We start from the raw sequence: 25438 nt of genomic DNA, 5'->3' as shown, positions 1-25438 counted from the left end.
GGGAGCCAAGATTCTCCTTTTAAATCCACCTTAAAGGGAGAATCTGTCTATCAAGGACAGCATCAGTTTCACTGCTGAAAAAATTATTTCCCTCCACTCTGGCCCTAATGTCACGGGTTAAGGATGAAGATTTGAGCCAAGCATATCTTCATAAAAGTACTCCAGATGTCTTGGCTGTGCTAGCCATATGCCCCACATTGTTTAACTGCTATTCATCCAAACTGGATCCCTCTGTAAACAAGACCTTGCCCAAGGTCGTCTTGTCTTCTGGTAGGAAGTCAATGCACTGGATCCATGCACCCCCAAAGGAATATTTGGTAACATCCCACGATATTAGTGGAGTTGGAAACTCTAAGGCTAAGGGCAACAAATATAAAGTGTCTAATTTCCTCCCTTCTTTATCCATAGTGGGTGAATGGGAACCAGAATGGTAATGAGATGGGAGTACCTTTGTGACCATACAATTGGGCATGGGGTGATAGAAGAGAAATGCAGACCCCCCCCTGTTTAATCTTATATAGGTTTTCTACTTTTTTAAGTGAAAAAAATGATTGGAAGATGGTCTAACTTACACACTCTCAGCTATTTCACAAATATCCTTGATTAAAAGGAATGCAACTAGCCCCGTATTGGCACTATATAACACACTCCTTATTGGATCCAAGATTCTGACTGAGCATAGCGAATTTCCAAAGCTTTCACCATCCAGTTGTGTTGCTTTGAGTAGAGTTTGAGGTCTTCTGTAAATAAGATCAGTGCAGGGTCTCCAACCGTGTAATCTGGGGAAAATATTTATGTGTTCTCAGACTGCTCCTCTCAGTTGGAAAGAAGACTATCTTTGACATAAGGTTGTAGATGTGGTGAAGTGGCTGCAGCCTCCTCATGTCTCAATGTCGAAGGAAGCTTGTCAGTTGACTTCAAAGGATGGTGGGATGGAGTGTGACATGGCAGAGGCAAGTCCTAATGAGCCCATAGGGATTTATATACCCTCCAAGAGAAATTGCATGAAGACTGACATGAATTATATTGGATAATCTGAGGAGGGAAAAAATGAGTAAGTAGATCTTGATCTCTTTTTCTAATCCAAAGGAGATAAGAGAACTCATCTGATTCCCTACTGAGGGAAGAAGAGGGTGTCCTTGGCTGACAGAGGGGCTCAGGACTCTTTCTGACAGCAGTCTCTGGAGACAAAGATGTTCAACATGGGGGGGGGGGGGGAAAGCAGGAGCTTCAATATAGAGACACCTAGAATTTGACCTTGACTGTGACAAGGATTCCACCTAGGTGGGGACATTGATGGTTGGTGTCAAGGAGACTGTTGACTTCAAGCAGGAGAATCTTGGCATCAAGCAGACAATGGTGATCAGTTTTTAGAAGAGACAGCCAGCTGACGAACCAGGGAATCACACGGTGGATATGTTGGCGATAAGCCTCAGCATGGAGAAGTCAGGCAGCTTAGACTGAGAAGTATCCTTTACCTTCTTTTTAGTTTTTTTTTTAACAAAAGGCTCAGAAGTTGTCTGGCCACTAAAGCCAAGTCAGAAGTTGGATCAGACAGAGCTGTTGCAACTGAGGAAACTGAAGACATGTGTGCTCTTTTTAAAGCTTTTTCTGTGGGAGCATCCACTGAAGTGAGGGATCTTCCCTATGACGCAGCATTAAGTCTGGAGTCATGCTCGTCTAGTCTTTGGAGTAAAAAGGTAGCAAGATGGGCACATCTTAGAGACAGGAGTCTCACTGAGGCAAAAGAGACATTAATCATGCTCATTATTCTTAGCCATCTTTGTTCCACGCTTTGAACATTTCTTAATAACACCATATCGATGAAGACAAAAGAAAAACTCTGAGATACTTGGTACTCAGCTGAAGCCTGTCTTCTCTCTACAGCAGCGAAGAGTGAACTGAGGGAGGATTGCTGTCCCCACCTCCATCACATAACCTTTTGGGCAGACAACCTGCCTGGTCTCAGGTCTGGATGCAGTAGAGGGGGTGCATTCCAAATGTTCTGAAGTTTCGAGCAGCCTTCTAGTCAGTTTGCAGTTAGCCTGCACAGTCCTGTGTGGGACTGCGCTAAAGACATGATACTGAATGTAAGTATATTTATTGTACATAGCTGGTGATTCTATATACAATTTTATTCTGTGTAAGTCTGGCTAACAGATGTAGATACGTTATTAATTCAATTTCTGCCCCATGTATGATTTCAAAAGGATACTAAAATTAGCTATCAGAAACATAGCAAAACACAGTTAAAGCAACCAATTCAATTAGCCATTAATATGCATATATTTATAGGGGATGCCAGTAATTCGGGGGTCGGCGGCATAATAAGTCTTAACAATAAATAAATAAATAATTCCAGTCTTAAGTCCATTAACTTTTCAGAGGTTTCACTGAAATGTTCCTGTTTGATGTGAAATCTACAGAGTGCATTCTTCTCTAGTATAGCAAAGATATTGAATTCTGTTTTAAAAAATTGTGCACAAGATAAAGGACAGATTTACACTGTACATCCCTTTATTTTATATAAACATATCAACATATACTTTGTATCCACACTGCATTTATAACTTATTTTATTTAAATACATATAATGCCACTCACTCAATTAAGGTGCAATTTTTAAAAACCTACACTAAAATGTGAGTTCTTTTCAGTTGTCTTTGGCACAGATCCTGGCTTATTTATTGAATACAAAAATGTAGGACTGACTTCTTCTAATACTACAGAAATGTATGTACTTCTTGATAGCAGTTTAGTGCAATTTGTTTTGCTTTAATGCAAGCTTATTTACAAATAAAGATCTCTGAATTTCATTTTAGTCAGATGGCTAATAAGTGATGCGCCAGGCAAATAGGTTTATATTTTGTGATAATTTTTGTCCTAAAGAAGAAGGAAGATGCACCATAAAAATACCTGATGTAGCCATTGGGAAAACATTTTACATCGTGGAATGTTTTAATGAAAGTGCCACATTCATGTGGTCAGTGTAAGAACATGTCTCTATTCACTATGCAAGATATGACTATCCATTAACCATTCAAGTGGCTTATGCTGGTAGAACACTTTGATAAGTGGAGTTCTCATTTACCCTAAAAGTTTGGTTCAGCCTTGAGGCTGAACATTTCGTCCTACTGCAAGCTTTCAATTTCAGTCACAGGATTAAATTGAGAAGCAAGCAAACTGACATTTCACTAGCCACTAGCAACTGAACAATGATATCTTTTAAAACACAAAGTGTCTGCAAGACATTTGAATAAACTCTGCAGTCCATTTTTTATCTTTTTGACCTCAGTTTTTTCTGTGGCTGATAAATCCTGGATTGCAATAAAATATGGGCAGCTTATTTCTTGCCCGTTCAAATAAGGACTACAAAATGTAGTGAGCTACATTGTAAAAAAAAAAAATCCATTTGCAGCAAAGCTGTTGTGATTATCTGAGCCTTCTAATTATGTCTTCTGGGTTAAATTTAAGACAGAAAAGAATGTATAATTAATATAAGTTCTTAAGTGGTAGCTTCCAGTTTCCATAAGCATATTTAAACACACACACACACAAACTTTTAAAAAGTTAACAGTTAATACACGTCTATTCTTATCTCTTTTTTCTTATTTGATACTTAATTAACTACGGGAATAAACATTTGACACAAGATCAGTTTTAGAGCAATGTCTGAAATGCAATTAAAATAAGTGAAAGGCTTTGTTTCTTTAAAAAAAAGAATTCCATGCACAAAACAGCAGCCAGGAAAATGTAAAATGCTGCATTTTTCCTCAGAAAACAGCATAACTTTCCCTATGTTATCCCAATTTATCAGCATGCTCATTGCAAGCAGGCACCCAGGAACCACCGTAATATGAAGTTAAAAAAAACCTTTATATAATCTGTCTTGTTCAAAAATCTGCCCACAGTGATCAAATGGTAGAAAAACTATGAGGGTAGGAGTTTCTGTTATCAAAGTAACACACTTAACTGACTAAATGATCTTATGAGTGACGATATGCTTCAGAGATCCTATGCAAATAGGGCTAAGTAAATTAAATCTGTTACAGTGTAGGACTTCAGTGATGTTGTATCCCCTGACACTAGGCATTTGTCTGAGAGCACATCTGTGCTGAGAATACATCTGTCTTTCTGCACTGGGGCTCCTGTAGATATCTCCACAGCTTAAAGCCTATTGGCTGTTGCCTCACAGAAGATGGTGGGGAAAGAATAGTGGTCATATTCCCACTGTAGAGAAACACAGAATATAGGTAGCTTGCAAAATATAAGGAGAAGAATGGCTGTGCTGTAGCAGCTTCAGGAGTGGGATTAGCCATAGAGGAAATGGGCCTCCTTCTGTGTCCTTTAGGAATGCCGGCAGAGAAGAAAGTACAGCAGGTGGGGTCAGAACTGTGAGGGACCCAGCATATGGGGCAGCAGAGGGGCTCCTAGGTCCTTCAATCCAGTGTTGCTCCTCTGTCAGTCTCTCTGTTTCAGAACTGTGATGTCTGGGTGAATGATACAGTGTCAGATTTATCAATAGCAAAAGCACCATTCACATAGGATTTCTTGGTCTCTGCTTCATCACAGTCAAGTGTTGCAGTTTCCAAGGCAAAAGGATTTGCTATGTTGACTTCTGAAGCGACATCCATCTGCTCCAGTTCATTTTTGGAGAGTTTCTCCACAACCCCAGTTCCAAAGGCATCACCAAGAACATTCACCATTGTTCTGAATCGATCCCTACAGAAGAAACACATGGGGTCAGATTAAGCAAACAGAGAGGCTTCAATCTATTTAGATCAAAACTAAGATTAGCACTTGTTTCCAAGGTCATCCATTTTTATGAAGCGCTATGTATGGCAGAGTGCAATCCTAAGCAGAGTTACACCTCTAGGTATGCCTGGTAACATAAATGGACTTGGAAGGCTGTAGTTCCTTAAGATGACTCTGCTTGTAATGAAAGGCACTCTACTAGCACTGATAAAGACCACATTTAAAATGTGTTTTCACAGTTTGATGTTTAAATGCCAGAGTTTCAACTTTAAAATTTGCATTTAAAATTTCAACATGAACTTTGAATTGTCAGTAAATTAGTTTTTAAAAGTCATTTTCTGCCTTTAGAATATAGGTGTAAGATCATGCTTTGGTCTAAAGATGTGAATTTCAGCTAAACACTACTGACTACTGAAACGAGTTGCAATTCTCAAAATTTTAAATATTGAAAGGTTGATTTATTTGGGTTTGTATGCAAAATTTCAAATTGGCTGTATGTAATGTACCAATTCCTGTGCTGACTAATAACTTTGATGGAGATTGCAGGGTGGCAGCACTGACTGAATTTAACCCACACTTCCACATGCTGTTTTTCCATGAGATTGCAATGTTTTTGAAGATGCTTTAAATCGTGCATGGCCGACCTGCCAGGAGCAGAGAATTATACAAGCTGGAGGACCAGTGGCATTGCTACAATTTAAAGCCAGGTTGCTTGCCTCTCCTGTACTTCTCTCCCTCTCGAGCCAGCAAGGTGTAGTGGTTAAGAGGATGTGAATTCTAATCTGGAGAACCAGGTTTGATTCGCCACTCCTCCACCTGAGTGGCAGAGGCTTATATGGTGAGCCAGATTTGTTTCCCACTCCTACATTCCCTGCTGGGTGACCTTGGGCCAGTCACGGTTCTTCAGAACTCTCTCAGCCCCACCTACCTCACAAAGTGTCTGTTGTGTGGAGAGGAAGAGAAAGGAGTTTGTAAGCCACCTTGAGTCTCCTTACAGGAGAGAAAGGTGGGGTATAAATCCAAACTCTTCTTCCTCTTCTTCTCTTTCTCTCTCTGGGTAAAATACACCTAATTTCATCAGCATCACAGGGATATACAGCTTTGTAAATTCTAACTGAATGATTGTGAAAGACTGCACTTTTTCCAGGGTGAAGATGACACATGTTAGGTAATAAGTACTAATCTACATGATGCCATGATGCGAGCCATCTGGTGAAGAAATCAGAGACCTGTCTGAAGACTATGGGTGTGTAAAATTAACATACTTCTTGCTTCCTGAAAAAAAAACACTTTTTCCAAATAGATGAACATGATGAGATTGCAAATATAAATCAGCACTTTATACTCCTACTATGTTATCTCTGCTTCATTTAATGTGTCATGTTTAAATGTTATGCTTTGTTATCAGGTTTATTTCAGCTCTGTTTCAGATTTCTACTTGTTTACATAATTCTGCAATCCAAACCCTATTGCACTGTTTATTGAATGTCTCACCCTGCTGATTGTGTTTTTATACCATGTATTGCACCCTGAGTCTCAGGGTGAAAGGCAGTCTATAAATTATGTAAATAAACATAAATAAATAAGGGATTCTGATGACATTGAAGTTATTATTGACACAAGTGTATCTTTAGCCCATTACGCATGGAACACTTACGTCAAGCCTGTTCTCTGAGCACAGACATTAGACAACTGAGGCTGTGCTGAGGTTAGACTCAACTGAGGCTGTGCTGGTAGAGGAGAGACTGAACACAGACATTACACAGAGATGAGAGAAGGTCCCCCCCCCAACTCTTCATGAGAGATTGATCTATCAGTCTCTTCATCAGTGCACTTATGAAAGCAGAAAGGAGCCAACAGCATGAAGGGTGCGTGTGAGAGAGGGAAGACATGAAAAGTGCTGTGAGGGAGTTGGAAGGCTGGTAATGGGCAGAGGGAAGAGGTCCAGGGCAAAGTTGTGCCCACTGGCAAAATCTGTCCCACTCTGTTGATTTAAATTACACTGTAAGTGGTTTCACTTGCCACGAAAAGAATCAAAAGTGAAAATGGGGCTCCAGAAAATACATCCATACAAGAAATCTTGCTGTGGTGAACAGTGGTCTCCACTATGTAGCAAAGACTTTGTGATAACTGGCCTGTGTGTCTTGGATCTTTGAACCTAACTAACCTGACACCTGTTAATATTATTAGTTGGAGCTGTTACTGAATGTCAAGGAAGTGTTAAATGGCTGTGAAATGTCTAATCCTATGTAAACACAAGTATTTCTTCTGAAATCACTGATGTTAGTACATTGATCATACCCATTCAGTACCTGAGTTCAGTATTGCTGCCTATTTACCGTGTGGTTAATAAATACCTATGGCATAGAACAGTTTCTCGGGTAATTGTATAATGAGCTCATCTACATTTCCAACCATATGAAAGTGCTGTTTTCTGAATGACAAAGGAATGTGAAAATGCCTGTGCCACTAAAGTCAATGGTTCTGAAATATCCTGCTCATTCATCCCCCCCCCCCGCCCAGAGAAGCTATTCACTTAAAAAAAAAAATAGAGAACTCATGCAGTACACATATGTGTCCAAAAGTAAGCTCTACTGAATTCAATTGAGGTTTCTCCTTGGTAACTAGAATTGCCAACTTTGCGTTGAAAGCATCTGGAAATTTGGGGACCTCAGCAGGGTATAACGCCTTCGAGTCTAACCTCCAAAGTAGCAATTTTCCCTGGGCCCCTGGTCTTTGTTGCCTAGAGATCAACTGTCATAGTAGAAGATCCCCAGGTGCCACCTGGAGGTTGGCACTGCTTCTGGGCAACTAGGCTTAGCACTGCATCGTTGAATCAAAAGTTGCACAAATACATGGAATGGAAAAAAATGTTGAATCTCACATCTTGTGACTGTGGTGCTCCCAATAAACTGACAACTACCTATTCGCTAGTATTCCTAGTTATATGTAGGGCACAAAATGGACAGAAGAATCAACAACTGTGGATAAATGAGACTAGCTCCAGTGAGTTAATTTTTTAAAAAGAAAATCTGTCTAAAAGAAGAACACAGTTCTGAAGGTCTGGAATGCTGAGAAAGCTGCTCCTATTATGTAGAAATGGGATAAGACATTGCTTTCAGAAAATGTGAATTCAGAATTCTGTGCTAACCCCACAAAATCATGCAAATTCAGCACATAGCTATGCAAGGAAATGAAATACCCTCTCCTTCCAGCAATCTTTCTAGTTTGTTGGGTTGCCACCTTCAGCTTTGAAAATTCCTGGAGATTTGAGAGTGTATCAGTATATTTCAACACAAATGTATACAGTTGTACACAGTGGTGGGATCCAAAAAATTTAATAACAGGTTCCGATGGTGGTGGGATTCAAACAGTGGTGCCGCCACACACACGCATCTCCAGTTCCTATTGGGCAGGGAGATTGCTTTAGTAACCCCTTCTTGGCACTCAGAAAAAATCAGTAATCACTTCTAGAAAAGTGGTGAGAACTGGTTGGATCCCACCTCTGGTTGTACATTCTGACTTGAATCCCATTACCAATTTCTGTGGGTGGAAAGATCCCCATTCAGGATTAGGCAACTTACAGAAGCCAGTCCACGGCTATGATGAGGGTAACATCTTCAGCAGGCAGTCCGACTGCACTCAGCACAATCACCATGGTAACCAGTCCAGCTTGGGGCACTCCTGCAGCTCCAACGCTGGCTGCCGTAGCTGTTACGCTACATTCAAAACAAGCCAACAACAAGATGTTAGATGTGTTTCTGCTTCCATCAATAGAAATCCTTCCTGAAGTTTTTGAAGTAAAGAAAGTTGTTAAAAAATGCCTCCTGTTGTTCCAGGTCATATACTTTACTGGGAACTTTACCTGCACAGCACTTCAAAGTTCAAGAACACAGCATCTTTTCAAGGGATACATTAGTTCTCTGTTTAAAAACTGTATTAGTGATTTGTTTTGTATCATAAAATTATATTAACGCAGTCTTAGAAGGCAAAAATGATGATATCTAGAAACCCAAGTGCATTTTAGTGGTGAAAGGCAAAATTCATTTCACCCGTTTTTTTAAACTATAAGATTCAACTGAAAAGTAGCACTGAATTTCTACTGTGGAAGAGGTATTTTTGCTTGCAAATCTGTTGCAATGTGGCGTATTCTTCCACAAGAACTAACATCCCCCCCCCTTCTATTTTCACCCTGCCTTTACTTCAAGGAGTTCTCAGCAGCTCTGGGGCTTCTCCTTCCTCTTTTTTATTGTCTCAACAATCCTGTGTGATAGCTTAGGCTGAGAGTGACTAGCCCAGGGGTCTGCAAACTGCGGCTCTCCAGATGTTCATGAACTACAATTCCCATCAGCCCCTGCCAGCATGGCCAATTAGCCATGCTGGCAGGGGCTAATCTTGTCAAACAGTCCATGTTTATCTGGAAGCAGGAACTGCGAACCCCTGAGACTAGTTCTTAAGCTTCTCCAATGAGCTTTAAAGCAGAGTCAGTGTTTGAACACAGGTCTCCTTTTCCCTAGTATAAAGCCGTATACTACGCTAACTCTCCCCACTTCCCCAGAAGTGTTGGGAATCCTATGTTAAGGATGCTGAGCTTTTGCACATTTGATGGCAATATAATATCGCAAAGGGACATTAAAGCAATGTTTTAAATTTTAATAAGTTAGAACATTTTCATTGTTACCCACCCGCCAAGGAGCTCTGAGCTGTGCCATGTTATTGTCTGAACAACCTTATGAAGTAGTTTAGGTTGAAAGCGAATGATTGGTCCAAGTGAGTTTTGTGGCAAACAGTGATCTGGACACAGTTTTTCCTAAGCATAGCCCAACACTATGAGTCAGTGTGATATAATGGTTAAGAGTGACGGACTCCAATCAGGAGCACAGGATTCAATTCCCCACCCCTCTGCACAAAGCCTATTGGATGGCCTTGGATCAGTCACAGTTCTCTCAGAAATCTTTCTGTCTGCAGAGGCAGACAATGGCAAACCACTTCTGAAAGTCTCTTGTCTTGAAAACCCTACAGGGTTGCCATATGTCAGCCGTGACTTGATAGCACTTACCACTACAGCCCAACACACTATCACATAGGAAGTACTGTTGAATATGCATGTTTGTTAGATAACCTGTAAAAATGTTAAATGGAATCAGAGTATGCTAATCTGTATTTTATTAGGTGGAGAAAAAAGTCTTTTTGTAAGAAACTGAAAGCATGGTACGAAGCCCACCTTCTAAAATTTGCAGAAAAATAATGAAAATAAAGACATAGGATGGGTTTCATGGAAAATTTCCTCTAGTTCAAGGGAAGGATTTTCACTAATTTTTCCTTCCTTCCTAATGCTGTTTCTGGTAATCCCTATGCCTCAGAAGCAGCATTTCGGACTGCAGCAGAAGGAAAGGGGCAAGGAGGTCCTGCCCATTCTTCCACTGCCCCAAAGCTGTGATCCAAGTTAGTGTGAAAATTTATGTTATTATTAAAACATGTAATAATCTACAACTTATTTTATTTGTTTAGAATATTTATATACCTGCCTTTCTCTCAAGATGGGTAATAACAATATAAAAACAGTCTAATAAAATAAACTAAACATTAAAACAACAGATCCACAAAAATATTAATAGTCTAACTATAAACACCTTTGCCTCAGAGAAGTTCAGAGTTGAGGCTAGGCTTCCCAACATGCCTGACAAAAATGCATATCACCCATACAGCTGTGGAGAAGGGGTCACCTCATGCCCTTCCACCTTTAGGGGTTCTGCCAGATCTCCGGGGTATTTGCGGGCCTAAGTGAGGGAGGAAGTCTCAGTGGCGTAGGAGGTTAAGAGCTCATGTATCTAATCTGGAGGAACCAGGTTTGATTCTACGCTCTGCCGCCTGAGCCGTGGAGGCTTATCTGGGGAATTCAGATAGCCTGTACACTCCCACACATGCCAGCTGGGTGACCTTGGGCTAGTCACAGCTTCTCGAAGCTCTCTCAGCCCCACCTATCTCACAGCGTGTTTGTTGTGAGGGGGGAAGGGCAAGGAGATTGTAAGCCCCTTTGAGTCTCCTACTGGAGAGAAAGGGGATATAAATCCAAACTCCTCCTCCTCCTCTTTCTTCTTCTTGTGCTGCCTCTCCCTCCTGGCATACAAAATCCCCCAGCTCTGGGAACTGTCTGTCAGAGCCTTCCTTCCCGGCCCTTCACTCTCCCTCCTTTATATTCTCCCTCCCCACTCTCCAGTCTTGCCTTTCCTCAATCAGCCTCAGGATCAGATGTGAGCCTGCTTTTCCTTGGCCCCAGTAGCCCAATGCTCTGCCTGTCTTGCATTGGCTTTCCCTTCCCCTTGACTGGTCATTCTCCCTTCCTGCTGCCCGACGCCAAGGCCTGGCCTGTGTTGGCACAATGCTGAGCCTCACAACTGCTAGGCTCCAGCTAGCCTACAGCATCCTGCTGCTTGCCCAAAGTGGCATGGCTCGGCTTTCCAGCCTCTGTAGGCTCAACCTCAGAGTTGCACCATTGAGCTTCGTTGCCATCTCCTCCCGCCTGTGGCTGCCATCTCCTCTGCTGTGCCAGGTGAGCATTGCCTCTCAGCTTTGGGGCAGTGGGGGAATGGGCAGGCCTTGGTCCCATGTCAACGGCTTCTGTGGATGACAAGTGGGGCTGCTGCTAGCCTGGTAGACCAAGGGACCCTGTTTTTAGGACAGTGGCACCTCTACCACCTCAGCCAAATCTTAAGTGCTTGGCAGGACAGTGTCCCAACATGGGGGAGACTATTTTGGGGCATTGGCTTAATGTACCTACAAGGAAAAAGAACTTGGACTTGTCTCCCTATAAAGCAATTTGCATAATGTTCTCTCACACCCTTTCTGACAGGATTAAGTCTACACAAAAGCCTTTGCCCTGGAGAGAGTTCCCATCTCTAGCCCTGGACCATACACCCCAGTGAAGACAATAAATATATTAATGTTAATAACCTGACCTGCATTATACTAACTAATGTTTCTTTCTCTGAGTAATACCTTGAACGACCACCTTATTTTGCATTGTCATTAGAGGCGTAGCTAGGGGAAATGGAGCCCGGTGCAAAATCGGAGTTTTGCTCCCCCCCATGTTCATTTGTGGATTTTGTATTTTTTAGTGTTTTTTCAGTTTTTGGCCTGCAGGGGGCGCAGTTTTTAGGCTAGCAGCATCAAAATTTCAGCGTATCTTTAGGAGACTCTCTTGATGAAACCTCCCAGGTTTGGTGAAGTTTGGTTCAGGGGATTCAAAGTTATGGACTGTCAAAAGGGTAGCCCCATCTACTGTTAGCTCCCATTGGAAACAATGGGGGATGGGGCACCTTCTTTGGGGGTCCATAACTTTGGACCCTCTGAACCAAACTTCATCAAACCTGGCTGGTATCATCAAGAGTGTTGCCGGACAATATCCTGAAATTTTGTTGCTGATATCCTAAAAACTGCCCCCCCTGCCGGCTGACAAATAAAAACACTAAAAATATAAAAAACACATTTTTGCTGCCCCCACAGCGCGTGCCTGGTGCAATGTGCACCCCCTACTCCGTGGTAGCTACACCACTGATTGTCATTGTTTCATAGTGGTAATCTTTTCAGCTAACTTCCATGGGCACATCAGGCTGATGTCTCAACCCATTAGACTGATGACCCACCATTAAGGTTAATGTTTGACTCTTGTCCTTTCCAGGAAGGGCAGGAAATCCCTTTTGTCTAGGGAAATTTAGGATTACTCTGCATGACAATGAAGATTCATTTTTCCTTATAAAAAAGTCCACTTTCCCAATAGTATTCAATATCTCTGGACAACTCTCTGTCTGTGATACTGTTCCATAGAGCTAAGCACAGGTTGCTCAGTTCTGTTCATTGGACAATTCCACTCCAAGATCAGGCGACTATAACTTTTATTCCCTCTCCACATTTATTCTTCATCTATTCCAGACCTATCATTTTACAACTGTCTATATCTTAGGAATGTGTGTGTTCTTCTGTTTTATTGTCTGCCTGTGGACCCCCATTTTTATCCCTTGATAAAAATAGTTAAACTCTGATCAACTCTCTTGCATCTTTGTATATAAAAGCTGACTCTCATATAAATAGGCAGTCAAGACCCTGTGTTGCCAGGCTTTTTGCAGTGCCAAGAGTCTGGTCGAACTAATTTCCCCACACTAAAAGGGAGAGACTTCCCACCACTTCAGGTAACAGGGTGTGTTGCTTCCCCCACAGTTGCAGGCAGCTGCCAGAGAGGAGAGTGACTGGTGAGGCAGGTCTCAGGCAGCAGACCTGCTGGCAAGTTTGGGCCATTTTTCCATTCTGGGACAAAAGGCTTTGTGTGTGTTCATGGGAAGTGAAAAACTTCTGTGGAAGTATTGCTGTGGTAGTCCATTAGAAGACTCTACAGTCAAATATGACTAGAGGTGCCTCCCTCAGGATCTGATTACAATTTGCAATGTATAATTCACAGAGAAGAACAACAACGGTTCAAGGATTAGCAGATCATGCACAGAACTGGTTTCACTGCTAATGACTGCCAGCTGAGCAAGCCTGCTTGCTGGTGCACGGGAGGACAAGGTGAGGCTTTTGTCTGATTAAATGAGAGAAACGGTCTGAGACTGCAAAAGCAACTCTTCACCAGTGTTCAGAAGAGTAAAAATGGTACTTCTGAGCTGAATGACGTGCAGAACACCATGCCTGCTAACAAGAGCATCTTTTTGTGATGATCTGTGTCCACGAACATTTTAAAGCACAAATAGGTCATCTGTCTTTTCTTTTACTTTCCTTAACCCGCCCATCTAATATCTGAAGCACTGCCTATAGCACAAGAAAGCTAATGAACAAGGCATTTATTTGGAATGCGAACATCTTAAAGGTTACTTATTCAGGTCAGAGACTGCTGTCATCCCAAATGTGGTTTCACCAACTGAACATATGTAGTGCTTGTGTGGCCGAGCTAGTCCTTTCAATACTGTTTTATGACATGCTCATCAGCAGCATAGTGAAGGAATTGGGCTCATGCATTTGCAAGTCCATACAAATCCAAAGCCCTCACTCTGTACCAGAGTGTTCAACTATAATCCACCTAAGTCCCTTCTTTGTAGGGTTGACAACTTCCTGGAGGAAGTCCTCCCCCTTAAATAGTAGCTGAACAGGTTGTGATTCACCAGATGATGTTATTTAACTCCATGCCACGAAAGCTTCAGCTGCCAATTTTTACACATGAAGCCTCACAGGAAAGGCCCAGGACATTTTTCTCCAGGCCTGTTGGCACACCTAGTTCACTCTTTCAATAAATGCACTCTTTTGTACATATGTTTCTTTTTTTCAGCAAGACTACCAGATTTTGCAATTTGTCCATTAAGCATTAGATGAGAAAATCAACATTTCATTAATTAAAAATAAAAGTGAAATGTGTTAATTCTTACCTAACAGTAACTATTTTGCCAATATCTAGCTCTAAGTCATTAAGCTGTGCAATAAAAATAGCTGCCACTGCTTCATATAGGGCAGTGCCGTCCATATTGATTGTAGCTCCAACTGGTAAAACGAATCGGGTAATTCTCTTGTCAACGTGGTTTTTTTCTTCTGCACAGCGAAACGTGACAGGCAAAGTCGCTGAACTGGAACGCACATATTGAAAAAAACAAACAGGGAACAGGCTTAAGAAAATACTGCTAACCTGCCAGTGCAAATGCCTGTTGTGTTAGCTATAAGGAAAGAGACTCTAAAATTGGAAACATTCCTGCTAATAAGACTCTGCTTATGGAGATTGTTGGCAGGGGATGATGGGAACTGTAGTCCATAACATCTGGAGGGCCGCGAGCTTGACACCTGTGCTAGGCTATACTATTCAGTTTGGCTTCTATTCTATCACTTCATTAATATATTGTGCTTTTTTACCCGCAGTTTCAGCCTTACAGAGACTTGTGTGCCTCAAACAGCAGTGACTGAGTATTAACAAACTACTGGTTTTTATATGTCAGTGGGAGAGAGACTATTTTTACTTATTCATCCTAGGAATATCTAGATCATTTTGTAATCTGATTTACAATAAGTACCATGTCATCTAATTACATCGACAATATCTTCTAGTCTCAATTTTTTAAAAAAACTGCAGGCCTTTGGACTCTGCTGTCATGCTGTAAAACAACCTTTCATCCTTTACCCTCTAACTTAGTATCCAGCCTGATGGAGGGAGAGTGTTGGGAACACAAAGGTTTGTATAGTTTTGTGCTATTTTGGTTGGTCCAACAACAATTCTTGTTTTTAGAGTTTGTCTTTGGATGAACACAGCTATCTATAATTTTTGAAATCAGGATGTGGAATGCAGTTAGAAGGCACTGCAAGATACTAAAACGACACCAACACAGACACCAAAAGGAGAACTTTTTTACTCTTACCTGGAGGAGATCATAAGTGCTGTCAAAAGTGCCTGAGCCATCCCCATGGCAAATCGATAAGGATTCTTCCGGACAATTATTAAATATATCAGTGGCAGAATTACAACAGAATGGATTGCAAGTCTGAAAAAGAAAACAAATCTTAGGCAATATCTTTCTGATAAAGTCCTAATTATACGTCTTTCATGGATTTCAGAATATATAGATCAATCTCAGCATGTAAAGAAATACACTATCCTAGAATTAGCAAGTATCTAGCCATGTATTTCTGATGACTTAATGGCATTCAAGTCTTGAGGGAAAGAATTTTCTGCTGATTCCACCTCCCATTTCATACTCCCTCTGACATCAAAGTTTTTCATGGGGTTCTGATGACCCCTAAGAACAAAATGGGGGGCCAGGGGGTGGGAATTAGTGGCCTGCAGCAGGAGGCAGAAGTGAGAAAGCCCTGCTGTGAAGTCCAAGGATAGTTCAATATACTGAAGTATTCCAATTTGACTCACATAACCAAGATGAGATATGAGATATGCTAGGGGTCCAAAAACACATGAATATTTGGCTGATTATACATTGGTGTTCTGCCCTGTAGCGAACATATGGTTCTTATGGGGCAGAGATTCTAGTACTGATGCCCTTAGAATTGTGTCACCAGAAATCCTGGGCGCCCCACAGTTTCCTTCTCACAGCAGGGGTTCTTTCCTTCCAGGTCGCTGCAGTAAAAAAGCAAGGTGAAGGTTGCCTGTTTTGTTTCTATACCAGTTCCAATCCATTATATTTTCAATAATTTGGGACATAATGAAATTCGAGATTTTATAAATTTAATATTTTTTCTCTATCTACGGGAGAAACTCATGAATTGTTTATAAATAAAATAATGAAAAGTAAGTATTACATTTTTCCTTGTCAGTTAAGCAGTAACATACCCACTTAAGACAGTAGCCATATATAGACCCAATTTGCGAAAGATCTCCCAGTCTTCAACTTGTATAATTTTTCCAGCAATCAAAAATAAAATACCCAGTGGCATATACCTATAATACATAAACCATCAAAAATGTAATTACGTGATAATGATTACGTGCCATTTCATATAACTATAACCCAATATCCTTAACATATTTGCATCACCTTTTATGATGTGATGAATAAAAGATGGACATACGTTTGAATTCTACTTTCTGGTTATTTTCTTCTAGAAGATACTACTTCAGAAACTGTTTATATTTGATCTCTGCGTTGTATCAAACAGTTACATATAGTAACATTTAAATAAAGATTAGACAGCTGAGAAAGGGAAAACCTTTCTTTGTAGTAATGGAGACTTCTGAGAGTTGAGAAAGATTCATCCTGACACTGATCTGAACACAAAGTTATAAACCACTTACCAACAAACAGTTTCTAAACAAGGCTTATGCTGAAGCATAGTTAAATACTAAACATAAAATTATTTTTTAGGTATACCCTACTTTCATTACAGCTAAAATGGCTCTACAGAGAAGACTTCAAAATTTAGAAAGCATGGGGAAAAGACCATTAATTATTTTGACTTTACAAAAGAAGGTTCATCTAGGGTTTATGAAGGTTAATACTATTTTGCCGAAGGCAATAACAAAGTCTTCAAAGGAAAACATACACCCTACTTACCACATGATTATCTGAACTATTCTCATTGTGGCCTCATTCAGTGCATTGAAAAAATCCACCAGTACTTGTCCCTTTTCTCCCATTTTCCCAATAACAACTCCAAAGACGATACAAAAGACTATCAAGCCAAGCACATTGATGCCATCAGAGTACATTCCGACTACTTTGTATTCCTTTGTTTTGTTCTGCAGATTGACAGAGAAGGAAAAAAGTTACCAAGTTGGAATAGCGCATCTTGATGAAAAAATGGTTAACAAGCTTTATTCTTGTTTGGGAAACGATAGCGTCTGAGATCACTTTGGAAGTCTTTTTTTTTGCTTGCTGATATTTCAGGCCATAGTTTGATATGCCCTTACTTACATAGTGTTTCTGATGTACATTAATAGTATATGAGATATCTAAAAAATGGCATTAAGGAACTGGGAAGGACATTTTGTCTTCAACAATTTGATCTCATGAACTGGTTCCACTTCTCTTTATGATTCATGACCATATTTCCACCCAGAATCTTACCAGAGATTCTATTCCTTCACCTGTCATATTTACTGCCCAATCCAGATGGGGGGCAGGAATCAGCTTGGGGAAGTGGTGCAGAATTGCCCTCTGTGGGGCACTTACCCCAGCAGAGGGGCAATCATGACAGCAGGCAGCCCCTGCAGTCACCTGGTACACCTAGATGTGGCACTCATGCCACCACCAGCCTCACTGGCACAGTGGAGGTGTGGTGGAGACATTCCTGAGGTGAAGCCGGCCTTAGTCAGCTTCCATCCTTGCTTTATGGCAGTTGTGTCATGGCCCTGGCCATTGGACCTGCGCCGTAAATCCATTAAACCCTCTCCGCAACACGAAAAATCCCTCTGAAGGCTGCCTGTGTAATACAACAGTGATAACCATACCTCTGCAGCCTCAGTTGGCATTACAGCTGTAACAGAAGGTTCTGTAGGAATAGTGCCATTTTTGTCTGCTTCATTTGTAATGAGTACTTCTTCACGTTTGGTTTTATACTACAAGGAAAGAAAATATATATATTGCAAATTAAGTAAAACTGAAAGGGAAAGATTAGAAGAAAAAGTTTATATCCTGTTTTTCTCTACCATATGGAAACTCAGAATAGTTTACCATCACCTTCCCCTCCCCACGCACAGATAGGTTGGGCTGAGAGAGCTTTGAGAAAATTGTGACTGGCATGCTGCATGTGGAGGACAGGGGAATCAAACCTGGTTCTCTAGATAAGAGTCTGTTGCTCTTAACCACTATATCATCCTGGCTCTCATTGTAAAAGTATTCTCTAGGATGCAAGATGAAGCCAGAAATTTTATGCATACAGTTCATGGTTGCAACATGCTATACTCTGTCTCACCAAAAGATCTCAGGAAATTCTTGAATTAATCCACCAATTCTTCCTGAACCTTCTTTGTAGTGGAATGCTCCTCTGTGGTCCTAGTGCCTACCTAGTTCTCCCACTCTTCCGATTCTTTACTAGCTTTAAAGATTTTTTTAAAATGCTGTTGTCAACAAAACCATTATTCTGTGTACTATGAAACACTGAACAGTTTGTATAATAGCATCCGCCATTTTCTTCTCCGTTCAGGAGCCTCTGTGCTGCCGCGGCCATTTTAAGAAACTTCCCAGCAGTTTATTCTGCTTGCAGCTCATCTGATAGGCATTTTCATGTAAAAGATAGACAACGTTTGTTTATCCTGGCGATTTGTGTATGTGTTTTTTTCTTTTTAAAAAAGAAGTAACAATTTTCAAAGCTTCACAGATTGTATATTAGAATAGCAGCTGCTCGGAGGACTGGTCTACCTCCCACTCAGAAAAATTGGATAGACTTGTTCTCCGCCAAAAGCTTGTAGACAAGCCCTCTGGGAGGTAGACAAGACCTATGAGCAGCTGCTGTTCTAATATACAATCTGCGAAGCATTGTATATTGCCACCTAAAAAAAAATCACATGTGCATGGGATTTCAGGATAAAGCAACTTTATTTATCTCCTGTCACTTCCATTACACCACACACAACCACACTTAGATCTTTTGGTGAGATAGAGAATAGTAATAACTGACAAAATAATTGTTAATCTATTACTTTTTAAAAATCACAAAAAACAGACTACAATAATAAATGGTTAAGGTTACAATTCTAAGAACCCTTTCCGAGAGTAAGCCCTACTGAATAAAATGGGATTTCCAGTAAATTTCTTTATGATTGCTCTCTAATAATTTTTCTTCTGTCATGGTAATAGTAATATTTTTCTTTACTGATGGATAAAACTATTCTTAACTATCTTAGAGAATCTGCTGTCTAACAATAGACTGTAACTTGGTTTCAGTGGAAAAATTACTGTGATTTAACTTCTGTATTACATCCCTTTGTTCTCTTTAATTCTTTCTTTCTCTATCATAACATTGATAACCATTACTCTAGTGCTTATGCTGAGTTATGGAGGCTGCAAAGAATCCTTTCTTTGCTTATGAGCGTCTCTTAGTTTAATATTATGAGACTTTATTTTTGTTAACATATCAGTTACTCCACAGCACTCTTATCCAAAATATTATCTTATAACCTACAGCATACAAATTATATAATACTGTTTTCTAAATGTGCAGAAATAAATACCCATTTATTTCTGTTAATAAATACCCATATTGAACCTACCTGTTGAAAACAGGCCTGGACAAGGTTTTCTGGGAACATATTCCTGTAAAAGGATTTGAAGGTATGTCAGTGTAACAATGCAAACCATATGTAGAAAACACTTCAACATGTCGGAAATGATTATTTTCCACATAGTCCTCTGAACAAATTCATGAAGGCAGGAGATCACAATTACAAGAAATGCTCCCTAATTCTTCTAATTTTCTTATTTTCGCTGCTAGTCAGGTTTTACACCCCCACCCCCATTTTGAGAGTTTTCTCCAAATGTTTCACCCTGTGTGTCCGGGCTTGGCTGTAGCGCCTGGACTTACTCAACTGAGTCCCGCACCAGCTGGCACTGTGGGAGATGGGAAGGCTGCAGAGGAGCCTCTTGCAGGGAGGGAGAAGGACTTAGAGGCGTCAGAAGCCTTGTTCAAAGGGGAAGGCAGGGAAGAGAGAAGGCTTAGGCCCAGAAAGCCCGCAGCTGAGGCAGCTGTAGAAGATGGGCTGAAGAAGCAGCTCAGACCAGGCAGGGCCCGCCCACCCACAGCTGAGGCGGCTGTAGAAGATGGGCTGGAGAAGCAGCTGGGATGAGGAAGAGGAATGAGAGGGCAGAAGGTATTTAAGGAAGTGGGAAAGGGTGAGTCTGGGGCTGCCGCAGCAGCAGGGAATGTGGGTGGTGGTGTGAAGAGACAAGGGAAAGGGACAGCTCAATGGTGGGAAGTGGGAAGGAGGGAAGAGGACCCTGGAGTCCAGATCCCCTTTGAGAACCTAGACCCTGGTTCAAGCTGGTCCCCACCCTGTGCAGTAACAGGGTGGGAGTCGTTCACACAAGCTGTAAACACCTCTCCCTGTGAGGTCACAGGGGAGAGGCATAGCCCTGGAAACTCCTCTCCCTGTGAAGCAACAAGGGAGACAAAGAGGGAGGGTGTGAACTCTCAAGCCAGACAGGGTAAGGGAGGCAAGGAGACCTACTAGGAGGAAGGTGGCGTGGGCGAGGACTGCCGCGTACACCCAGTGCTTTGTGGGCGCAGTGGTTTCTTGGCCCTTGGGCCAATTGGGAAAGTCATTGTCTGGGGAGACCAACCCCCAGGTTATGGAGGAGGGAAGGATACACCGCCCAAAGGGCCCGGGCGAGGGTGGGGGAACGCCACAAGGTACTACTTTAAAACAAATACATAGAACCAGCATAGGGAACTGCAGCTGTCCTCAGTGATGTATGTATAGATTTTTTATGGGGTGGGTTCAGGAGTGGGGCCACACCCCCACCTGCCCCTGGGGGCTTGGCCATGCCTCCCCAACCCCCGCCCCCGGCCTCAGTGCTTATAAAAGCAGCTCTACGAGGCCAGGGATGGCAGGGTCCCCTGCTCCCCCCTCATCGGCTGGGCTACCAGCCGGCAGCCAGCAGTCCTTTCTACCCTCCCCTCCGGGCAGAGGCGTAGCTAGGGAAAATGGAGCCCGGTGCAAAATCTGAGTTTTGCACACCCCCCCAACGGCAGCCGCTGTGATGCTGGAATCCACCCCAAAACAGCATCACTTTCAATGGTGTTTCAACTAGGGAGACCAGATTCTCCTTTTAAATCCACCTTAAGGGAGAATCTGGGGTCCCCAGTTAAAACAACATTGAAAGTGATGCTGTTTTGGGGTGGATTCTCCCCCACCCTGAAACAGCTTCACTTTCAATGTTTAAACTGGGGAGCGCAGATTCTCCCTTTAAATCCATGCTGAAGGGAGTGGATTTAAAAGGAGAATCTGGGGAAATTTGGGGGGTGCCTGCTGTCAGGGGTGCAATTGTTAAGCTAGCAGCACCAAACTTTCAGGATATCTTTAGGAGACTCTCCTGATGATACCACCCAGGTTTGGTGAAGTTTGGTTCAGGGGGGTCCAAAGTTATGGAACCTCAAAGGTGTATTCCCCATCTATTAGCTCCCTTTGGAAACAATGGGGAATGCGGGCACCCCTTTGGAAGTCCATAACTTTGGACCCCCTGAACCAAACTTTACCAAACCTGAGTGGTATCAGGAGTATTATGATGATACCACCTTGGTTTAGTGAAGTTTGATTCAGGGGATCCAAAATTCTGGACCCTGAAAGGTGTAGCCCCAGCTCCCATTGAAAACAATGGGGGATGGGGCACCCCCTTTGGGAGTCCATAACTTTGGACCCCTGAACCAAACCTCACCAAACCTGGGTGGTATCATCAGGAGAGTCTCTCCAAAAATCCCGGCAATGTTGGTGCTGCTAGACCAGGGGTAGGGAACCTGCGGCTCTCCAGATGTTCAGGAACTACAATTCCCATCAGCCTCTGTCAGCATGGCCAATTGGCCATGCTGGTAGGGGCTGATGGGAATTGTAGTTCCTGAACATCTGGAGAGCCGCAGGTTCCCTACCCCTGTGCTAGACTAAAAACTGCGCCCCCTGCAGGCCAAAAACTGAAAAAACACTAAAAAGTACAAACCCCCCCCCCACAAACGGGTGCGGAGCTTCAGACATGTAATGGGAGGGTTTGAACCTGGGACCCCCCTTTACCTACATCCTTGGTTGTTTTTCTTTTTAAAAGTTCAACAAATAAAATAGTAGAAGTATATTAAACACCTCAAGGTATAGGATAGGAGAATTGGTAATAAGAAATGTAAAATTGCCCTTCTGACTTGAGAATGGTTCCTAATGGACACAAACTCTCAGTCAATTCCCTCAGATGTACCCACTCTGTCCAGAAGACAAACTAGCTCTGTTATTAGAATCTGAGCTAGGAATTCTCTCCCTAGAAAATTCCCCTCTATGGCTAGACTATGGTCCTTCCCCCTCAATACTCTCTCCCTGCTAGTAACGCAATACTCCCTGACAATACTATTCACAAACACAACACACGTCTCATCACTCTGGATCTCAGAGTTTAACTCCTTACACTCCTGTCAGCAGCTCTGATTGCCTTCCTGGCTCTACGCACTCCTAGCCTGTAACTCACGTACTCAGTGAGGGATTTTCTGCCTCTGCATGCTGCTTAGATCTGTCACAACATCCTTTTTTTTTTTTTGGGAAAAAAAAGATTTACAGTGCAATCCAAAGCACAGTTACAATCTTCTAGGGCCATTAAGTCAACAGACTTAGAAAGGTAGAACATTAATTACCATGGAACAGTCCATGAAAGATGTGGTAGAGTGGAAATTTTCCCCTTCTCCAAGTAGCCTGCAGATTGTCCTGAATCTCCCTCTAAGAATCAGGGAGTCTTGTAAGCAAAGTGCTACCAGACAACGGGGCACTGCTGAGATGTCTTCCACTTGTAGCTTATTATTAGCAGAGGATCCATTGTCACTGCAGCACTACATCCTCCACTGCATTTTGCTTGGAGGCTCTGAAAATTTTAGGGGGAGTTCTGAGATAAAGGACAGGCTGCTGGGGAAATAGGAGAGGTTCTCCCAGTTGTGAACTCTTTTTCTGGATCCAATCATGTGTGCTTTTCTCTCTCACTTGGTGGAACATAGGGCACATGATAATATATACAGCATTTTATTGTATTGTAGTAGCTTCACCGAAATATTAGTGTGTTGCAAGTCCAGAGCTTTGCAACATTTTCTAATTTGATGTTTTAATGGCAAAATGATTTTGCAAGAACAAGCAAAGAGTAAAAAGTTAACTTCCTTTTTGGAAAACAATGAGGATGTTAGATAAACAAAGAAAGCTAATATACAACAGCTGTAATGTCTATTTTCACAAGGAACATCTTCCGAACCATAACTCACTGCTACATATGTACTGCCTAAAGTTCTACAGCACAGGGCATTTGATCTGCCAAGTATTTCTGCACTGGGACACTAGAATTCATTGTGCAATCTTTCAGCAACAGAACAGAACTTAAAAGACTCACCTAATCAAGTCCAACATGGCATCCACGGTAGATACTTCAGGTGTGCTGCCCATTCTATCAATTTCTTCAGCATTCTGGGACACTCCTGGTTTGATGGTCACAACTAATACAATTCCTGCAATTGAGAAAAATCTTCTATTCTGAATGGTAGAAATCTTGCAGAAAGCTACATAGTTCATATCTGCTGTGTATAAATGGCAGACCAGGTGCACACCTTCCTTTGAATGAGAGTCTGATCCTTTCAGGTTTGGTGGCAGCTCATTAGGTCCTGTATGACAGCGCCTGGTGCTGAATCAGGACTGCCAATGTCTAGGGTGTGAGCACAAATTATTTTATTAAATATTGCAGTTGTCCATAGTAGACAGGCTGTTGAGCTATCCTTGCTATGTCTGGTCTTCACAAAACTTTCAATTCAGAATATTGTTATCTTACTACACTACTGCAGAAAAGCAAGATACTTTCTAAAAATAAAATCTTTGCTATACATTGTATATAAAAATGCGAATGATAGCTGGCCCAATTCTGTTCCAACAAAGGTTGATATTCTTATAAATCTCTGTGGGAGAAGCAGCAAGTGTTATTATTCTCATGAGGTAATCCCACAGAGAGGCATTTGATTGTTTAGCAAAAGAAATATATGTATATGAAACTGCACATGGGGAGTGAAACATGAAGCAGTAGAACACTTGCCCATGTATACGGCCCTCTAAGTACAACATGAAGGGGAACAGAAATTTGTCCTTATTTTCCAAGAATCTGGTCTTAGGCACAGTTAAGGGTTATAAACGTTACAGGATTGCAAATTACCTAGGATTACAGCTAGAATTGTAGTGAAGAAGTAGTATACAACTGCTCGCAAGCCAATCTTTCCAGAAACACTAGAATCCAAAGCAGCAACACCTATGGAGGTTACCAAAATAAAAGAAAAAAAGAATTAGAAACTAGTACTTTTATAAACAAATTCAGTGCATCCCTCATTTTCATGATATGAGATCTGTATCTCATATCTGTACAAGATCTATCTTATACAGCATTCTAATTTCTAGTATCCACCAGCCAGGAACCTCAAGAATCCCCAAGCAGGACATGAAGGTAACGCCTTTCAGCTGTTGCCCATTGCCAATATCTGAAAATGAAATATTGATTCACAACATGGAGATAATGTTTAATTATAACCGCTATTGATAGTCATTCCTTCCAAAAAAATCATACCATGGTATAGTGGCTATAGTGCTAGATTAGGATCTGGGACACCTAGCTTCAAATCCCCACTCTGCCATGGATGCTTGCTTGGGTCACTCGCTTTCTTTCATCCTAATCTATCTATCTCAGAGGGCTGCTGTTATGAGGATAAAATGCAGAAGAGGAGAGTGATATAAGGTATTCTGGGTCCCAACTGAGGAGAAAGACAGCATAATAAATGAAGTAAATAAAATATAATTATGTCTAATAGTACCTAGGTACTTCAGTCTGCTTTTAAAAAATGCTAATAATTTAGGAGGAAAAAAAGAAAGGAGGAAAAAAAGAAAGCTGTTTTGTTAGAACTGATGGATCTATCAAGAATCTTAAGGTGTAAGATCAACGCACTGGACTTACTGAGAAAGTGTCTTCTCATCAGTGGGGCAAAGTTATCCAGGTGATACCTCCAGCTGTCCAGGCAGGGCTATGTAAATTAGATGCATGCTTTCCTGGTCTGTAAAGTGCTGTCCCTATCCAGTCATGCAAAAGCACTGCTCTACGTGCCTATTGTTACTTCCACACCACATAATACTTTTTTTGGAGGGAGGGGAGGTGGGAAGTGGATGACTTTGCCCCCTGATGAGAAGACACTTTCATGGTAAGTCCAATGCATCTTTCTCCAACAGTGGGGCTCAGTCATCCAGGCTGGTTATATACCACAGCACAGCCCTAAGGGTGGAACAAATATAGGGGGAAAAAACCCTGTGATCAGTAAAGTATTTTTACTGGAATGAAGTGCTTACCTTGTACCACTTGTTGCAGGACTCTCCTTCCAAAGGTGGCTTCGATTGACCTTTATTGGTCTAGCCAATAGTGTTTCACAAACATTGAGAAAGATGACCAAGTTGCCACTCAGCATATTTCCCTGATGCAGAAGTGTACCGCCTATGGCAACATGGCTCCTTCCC

At 41.7% G+C, this 25438-nt stretch overlaps 1 protein-coding gene across 1 annotated transcript in view; it reads right to left on the bottom strand.

Annotated features, from left to right (window-relative positions):
* Window positions 1–2499: 2499 nt before the first annotated feature.
* The window catches only part of SLC1A1 (solute carrier family 1 member 1), a 59646-nt gene continuing 36707 nt past the window's right edge, over window positions 2500–25438 (bottom strand). Inside the window, exons 3-12 of the mRNA XM_048503886.1 lie at window positions 24099–24191; window positions 23292–23406; window positions 19445–19487; window positions 17684–17791; window positions 16788–16972; window positions 16067–16174; window positions 15144–15266; window positions 14169–14363; window positions 8340–8474; window positions 2500–4722 (exon numbers count right to left, since the gene is read on the bottom strand). Of these exons, the coding sequence (XP_048359843.1) occupies window positions 4476–4722; window positions 8340–8474; window positions 14169–14363; window positions 15144–15266; window positions 16067–16174; window positions 16788–16972; window positions 17684–17791; window positions 19445–19487; window positions 23292–23406; window positions 24099–24191 (1352 nt within the window). The 3' untranslated portion in view covers window positions 2500–4475. The remainder of the gene's footprint in view (window positions 4723–8339; window positions 8475–14168; window positions 14364–15143; window positions 15267–16066; window positions 16175–16787; window positions 16973–17683; window positions 17792–19444; window positions 19488–23291; window positions 23407–24098; window positions 24192–25438) is intronic.

This window comes from Sphaerodactylus townsendi, linkage group LG07, assembly GCF_021028975.2.
Source record: "Sphaerodactylus townsendi isolate TG3544 linkage group LG07, MPM_Stown_v2.3, whole genome shotgun sequence".
NCBI classification, from domain to species: domain Eukaryota; kingdom Metazoa; phylum Chordata; class Lepidosauria; order Squamata; family Sphaerodactylidae; genus Sphaerodactylus; species Sphaerodactylus townsendi.
The sequence above is the reverse complement of the archived record's forward strand: the minus strand, read 5'-3'. Positions and strand labels throughout refer to the sequence as shown.